Below are 6,286 nucleotides of genomic sequence, written 5' to 3' on the forward strand. Positions count from 1 at the left end.
TTTTTTTTGCGGTACGCGGGCCTCTCACTGTTGCGGCCTCTCCCGTTGCGGAGCACAGGCTCCGGACACGCAGGCTCAGCGGCCATGGCTCACTGGCCCAGCCGCTCCGCGGCATGTGGGATCTTCCCGGACCGGGGCACGAACCCGTGTCCCCTGCATCGACAGGTGGACTCTTAACCACTGCGCCACCAGGGAAGCCCTCCTCTTACTTCTTAATAATTGTTTCAAACCCACTTTCAGGAAACTTACAGCAGGATATGAAATTATGGTTGATTTCCATAACATCTGTCATTAAGAAATCCTTGTTCACTTACTTACCCTTTATCATTCCTAAATGCAGCAGCATGGGGTTGAGGGAGGGGATCAGGCCAGTTGCTAACCATGGAGTATGTTGGTTTTCTTGATATAAACATTTGCTTAAAGGGAACAAAGATGGTTCTCATAGTGGCTTTTGTCTTTCAGCTGGAGTTGTGAATAGCTAAAATACAAAAGTGCATTCTGTGAAACATTCTCATTCATTTATCAGGGACTAAATTGATTTGTGTTTATGAGCTACTACATTGCTGAAATTATCTTCTCCCCCAAATATATGGAGAATGTAAACTAGAATAACCTATGGCACCTAAGACAAAAATAGCCATAAAATCCTAGAATAATAACCATAAAAATCCAGGCAAGCAAAGTTTTAGATAAACAAGAGGACAGACTCAGTTTGGGTAAATGAGTCTAGAAAATCCACGTTCCCACTCTTCTAGTCATGATTGCATTGTGTCTAAATCAGAAACAAAGGTACAGAACAGCAGAGCACTCCCTCACTGACAATATCAGAAATGTGAAAATAACAAGTAAGTTTTCATGTTGATACTGTAAGAGGGTAAACAGCAAATAAGAAAGATGGTAAATGTTGGTTTGATCAATAATGAAAAATTCAGGAAGGTAGTTCTAGCTGACATATGGTTTCTCTTTCCTGGCCTAGCCAAATAGGAATCAAAACATGAAAATAATCATAGCAAATGCATTGCTAGCTCTCAGGATTTTCACCCACTCAGTCGCGCCTGAGGTTATGACGTGGTACCTCTTCTCTTTCTCGTCTCTCTAGTTGTCCGGATTTCTCGAACTTTTAGTAGAGTACTTTAGGAAATGCCTGATTGACATTTTCGGGATTCTTATGGAATATGAAGTGGGAGACCCCAGCCAAAAAGCACTTGATCACAGTGTGGTAAAGAGAGATGACAGCCAGTCCTTGGCCGACGATTCTGGGAAAGAGGAAGAAGATGCCGAATGTATGGATGAGGAGGAAGACGAGGAGGAAGACGAGGAGGAAGACGGTGGGAAGGCGGAGACTGAGGACAGGAGCAGCACGGCCTTGGCCTCCCCCGATGCCACCGCGGATCCAAAGGAGAAGCCCAGGCAAGCCAGTAAGTTCGACAAGCTGCCAATAAAGATAGTCAAAAAGAACAACCTGTTTGTCGTCGACCGGTCTGACAAGCTGGGTCGTGTTCAGGAGTTCAGCAGTGGACTTCTGCACTGGCAGCTCGGTGGTGGGGACACCACCGAGCACATCCAGACTCACTTTGAGAGCAAGATGGAAATTCCTCCTCGCAGGCGTCCACCTCCCCCTTTAAGCGCCACAGGTAGAAAGAAAGAGCAAGAAGGCAAAGGGGATCCTGAAGAGCAGCAAGAGAAGAGCATCATTGCAACCATTGATGACGTCCTGTCTGCTCGGCCAGGGGCTCTTCCTGAAGACGCAAACCCTGGTACCCAAACCGAAAGCAGTAAGTTTCCCTTTGGAATCCATCAAGCCAAAAGTCACCGCAATATCAAGCTGCTGGAGGACGAGCCGAGGAGCCGGGACGAGGCTCCGCTCTGCACCGTCGCGCACTGGCAGGACTCGCTGGCTAAGCGCTGCATCTGCGTGTCGAATATTGTCCGGAGCTTGTCTTTTGTGCCTGGGAATGACGCTGAAATGTCCAAACATCCAGGCTTGGTGCTGATCCTGGGGAAGCTGATTCTTCTTCACCACGAGCATCCCGAGAGAAAACGAGCGCCGCAGACCTATGAGAAGGAGGAAGACGAGGACAAAGGGGTGGCCTGCAGCAAAGATGAGTGGTGGTGGGACTGCCTCGAGGTCTTAAGGGATAACACGTTGGTCACCTTGGCCAACATTTCTGGGCAGCTAGACTTGTCTGCTTACACGGAAAGCATCTGCTTGCCAATATTGGATGGCTTGCTGCACTGGATGGTGTGCCCGTCAGCAGAGGCACAAGACCCCTTTCCCACTGTGGGACCCAACTCTGTCCTGTCGCCTCAGAGACTTGTGCTGGAGACGCTCTGTAAACTCAGCATCCAGGACAACAATGTGGACCTGATCTTGGCTACGCCTCCATTTAGTCGTCAGGAGAAATTCTATGCCACGTTAGTTAGGTACGTTGGGGATCGCAAAAACCCAGTCTGTCGAGAAATGTCCATGGCGCTTTTATCGAACCTTGCCCAAGGGGACGCGCTGGCTGCAAGGGCAATAGCTGTGCAGAAAGGAAGCATCGGGAACTTGATAAGCTTCCTAGAGGATGGGGTCACGATGGCCCAGTATCAGCAGAGCCAGCATAACCTCATGCACATGCAGCCCCCGCCTCTAGAGCCCCCTAGCGTGGACATGATGTGCAGGGCGGCCAAGGCTCTGCTGGCCATGGCCAGAGTGGACGAGAACCGCTCAGAGTTCCTTCTGCACGAGGGTCGATTGCTGGATATCTCGATATCAGCCGTCCTGAACTCTCTGGTTGCGTCTGTCATCTGTGATGTACTGTTTCAGATTGGGCAGTTATGACATCAGTGAGAAGGCAGCATGTGTGAGTGAAGACTAGAGGCTCCCGTATAACTGGCTGTTTTCTGTTCTTGTTTCTCCAGTGTAGGAAGATGGAAAGAAAATCTTTGCTCCTCTGCCCCATCCACTATTTACCAATTGGGAATTAAAGAGATAATTAATTCGAACAGTTATGAAATTAATATTTGCCATCTGTGTGTATGAGTACATCCTTTTGGGTTTTTTTTTATTTTGTTGTGTTTTTTTTTTTTAACCAAAGTTGCTGTCTAGTGCATTCAAAGGTCACTTTTTGTTTTTCACCGGTTTTCTTTTTAATGTGCTTTTCCATGTCTTACTGCATTTTTTGGGAAGCGAATTGACTTTAAAGAAAAAAGTTAGGGTAAAAGATGCTAAGATGGGAAAAATTTCACCACACTGAGGCAAAAAGGTGAAAAATTATCAATTTCCTAGCTGTGTTATTCTTCAAATAATGAAAAAATAAAAACTGCATCCCATCGCCCAAAGCTCTGTGCAAGAGAAACTTCTAGAGATGTAGGTATAGGGGCTCACGGAGGTGTGTCAGTCAGCAGTCAAAGTATGAAATGATACTGGTTTCTCCACAGGAAAATGGTTACGTTAGGCTAGGAGCAAAAACAATGTTTCTTTAAGTTAAGATTGAAAACACATACCTGACAGAAATTGCTTCCTCACCACTACCGTCATGTCTGCTGTCTGTTGTTTGACCTTCCACATGACAGTTCTTCACAATTCCTTTAATCATTTTTTAAATATTTTTTTTACTGCCTATGGGCTGTGATGTATATAGAAGTTGTACATTAAACATACCCTCATTTTTTCTTTTCTTTTTCTTTTCCTTTTTTTTTTTTTTTTTTTTTTTTTAGTACAGAGTTTTTAGTTTCTTTTTCATGATGTGGTAACTACGAAGTGATGGTAGATTTAAATAATTTTTTATTTTTATTTTATATATTTTTTCATTAGGGCCATATCTCCAAAAAAAAAAAAGAAAAAATACAAAAAACAAACAAAAAAAAACAAAAAAAAGAGGGTAATGTACAAGTTTCTGTATGTATAAAGTCATGCTCTATTTCGGGAGAGCAGCTGATCACAATTTGCTTCATGAATCAAGGTGTGGAAATGGTTGCATATGGATTGATTTAGACAATGGTTACCAGTACAGACAAAAAGAAAAAAATACAACTAAAAGGAAGAAACACAACTTCAAAGATTTTTCAGTGAAGAGAATCCACATTTGTATTTCAAGATAATGTAGTTTAAAAAAAAAGAAAAAAACTTGATGTAAATTCCTCCTTTTCCTCTGGCTTAATGAATATCATTTATTCAGTATAAAATCTTTATATGTTCCACATGTTAAGAATAAATGTACATTAAATCTTGTTAAGCACTGTGATGGGTGTTCTTGAATACTGTTCTAGTTTCCTTAAAGTGGTTTCATAGTAACCAAGTAACAAGAAATAGGGGGAAAACAGCCGTGTACTAACATAGCCCCTCATTAAGAAACCCTGAGGTCGGGAGGGACCTTTAAGGGTTACCTACTTGAGAGTGGGGAGCAACAGTTTGATTTTCTCGAAGTATTTAGCTAATTAGTCTTTGTTTGAAGCGATCAACTCTAACAACATTGAGGTATGAGAATTTTCAGTGTGCATGGGAGGTGGCTGCCGGCCCTTGAGGTGAGATCCCAGGAGCTCACTGGCCTGCCAGGTTAACACCCTGCCTTTTTCTATCCCCATCTTAATTTCGATCAGAGTTCAATCTATTCCATGTTTCTCTTGTGTGCCTCAAAGTTATTTTGCATTAGTTTACTCCACCGTGTATAATATTTATATTGTGCCATGTTAAAAAGAATATGTTATATTGTATGTGGTGTACATAGTGCAAAGTGATTATTTCTATTTCAGGGCATATTAATATCCTCATATTCCTTCCTACCCGGTGCACAGCAGCTTTTTAATACTTGTCACTTCTAATTTAAACTTTTTCTTCCTGGGTCGTTGACTGCTATCATGTAACAATCAATTTCTTTGAAACGGCTGCAGAGTTCAGCTGTTAGTGGACACCCTTCTGACTCTACCTCTTCGCACCACCTTACAATCTCAGCAGACTCAGAAATTCCAAGTCCATTCGCCAGACCTGTTACCCGGGCGCACATTACTCACGATCATACATGGAAGCGTTAGACGAGAGCGCTCAGTTATCATCAGAGTGTGAAACAGGACTCCAGTGTTACAAGAAAACATTTTTTCTGCAAGCGTTCGCATCATCTGGCAACTCCCACATTACTTAGTCTTCTTATATCATAAGGCAGCCAAATATATGTTGAATTTAAAACCCATTTATAATTCTACTTTAAATACATCTGCTTGCTAAGAACAGATTCTAGTGCTCCAGCCTTCAAATATGGAGATTTGTAAGAGGGAATTCAATATTATTCTAATTTCTCTCTTACAGAGTATGAATAAAAGGTATACACAAACTTTGAAGTTTGTCAATCAAAAGAGTAAAATCATTACAAAAGACTGTTGTTGTCATGGTTGTTATCGATACCTAGAGTCTGAGCAACAAGATTTTACATACGATACACAGCATAATCTCTATAATAATCCAGGAAGACTTTAGCATCCTTTCTACATTTTCACCCCAGAATGAAGACTACAGAAGCCCATGAAGAACTTACAACCTGCCTGAGATCATCTTGCCTACAAACTGAGTTATTGCTTTGTCCTAAAAATGAGTTGGTTTTTTTTTTTCCTATGAGGCTTTTCAGAAATCTACAGGATGCCCATACTTTAAATGTGTACCAAAAAAAAAAAAAAAAGATTAAAATAAAGGTGCAAAGAAAGTTTAGTATTTTGGAATGGTGCTATAAAGTTGAATCTGTTGGTATTTGAGTGAATTCTTTAATGTCACATAAGATTATTACTGGGTGGCATGTGTGCAGAAATAACTATTCAAATGTTTTGTTTGAGATTGAGAATGATATAGAATCAGGTTTTATTGGTGAATGTGGCCTATTCAAAAACTAGTTAGGCAGTTTTTGTAAAGTTATAATGGAGAACGATTCTTTTAAGGGGGTACGAGCAGTTTGGTGATAAAGAATGTAAGCTATTAACTACCTCTTTTACGAAAAAAAAATGGCTTTAGCCCTGAAATCATCCATTTAAAACCTGCTGGAAATATTTCATTTTTTATCAAACACTATGTACAGATTCCCATATCTGTTCACCTGCAAGGAAGCAAAGAAAGTATTATAAATGAGCCAAAGTGACAATTCAAACAGCCCATTTTCTTGCTGAGTTTTGTTTCACTTCCTTATCTGGGGAGCTGAGCGCAGCTGCCTGATATGCCCGCACTCTGCCATCCCGTCAGCTCTCTTGGAGAACCTCAGAGTCAAATGAGCTTTTAAAAATGCCAATACATGGTGATAGTATATAACCTGCTAAGATGTCA

General features: G+C 41.7%; 1 protein-coding gene across 4 annotated transcripts in view; it reads left to right on the top strand.

The window, feature by feature from the left end:
• Positions 1-5,316, top strand: part of ARID1B (AT-rich interaction domain 1B) — a 364,765-nt gene extending 359,449 nt beyond the window's left edge. For all 4 annotated transcript variants that reach the window (XM_024747857.1, XM_024747856.1, XM_024747858.1 and 1 more), the window contains one exon: positions 1,100-5,316. In XM_024747857.1, coding sequence (XP_024603625.1) covers positions 1,100-2,824 — 1,725 coding nt within the window. In that variant the 3' untranslated portion in view covers positions 2,825-5,316. The remainder of the gene's footprint in view (positions 1-1,099) is intronic.
• The last annotated feature ends 970 nt before the right edge of the window (positions 5,317-6,286 follow it).

This window comes from Neophocaena asiaeorientalis, unplaced genomic scaffold (assembly GCF_003031525.2).
Source record: "Neophocaena asiaeorientalis asiaeorientalis breed wild unplaced genomic scaffold, Neophocaena_asiaeorientalis_V1.1 scaffold123, whole genome shotgun sequence".
Lineage (NCBI taxonomy): Eukaryota > Metazoa > Chordata > Mammalia > Artiodactyla > Phocoenidae > Neophocaena > Neophocaena asiaeorientalis.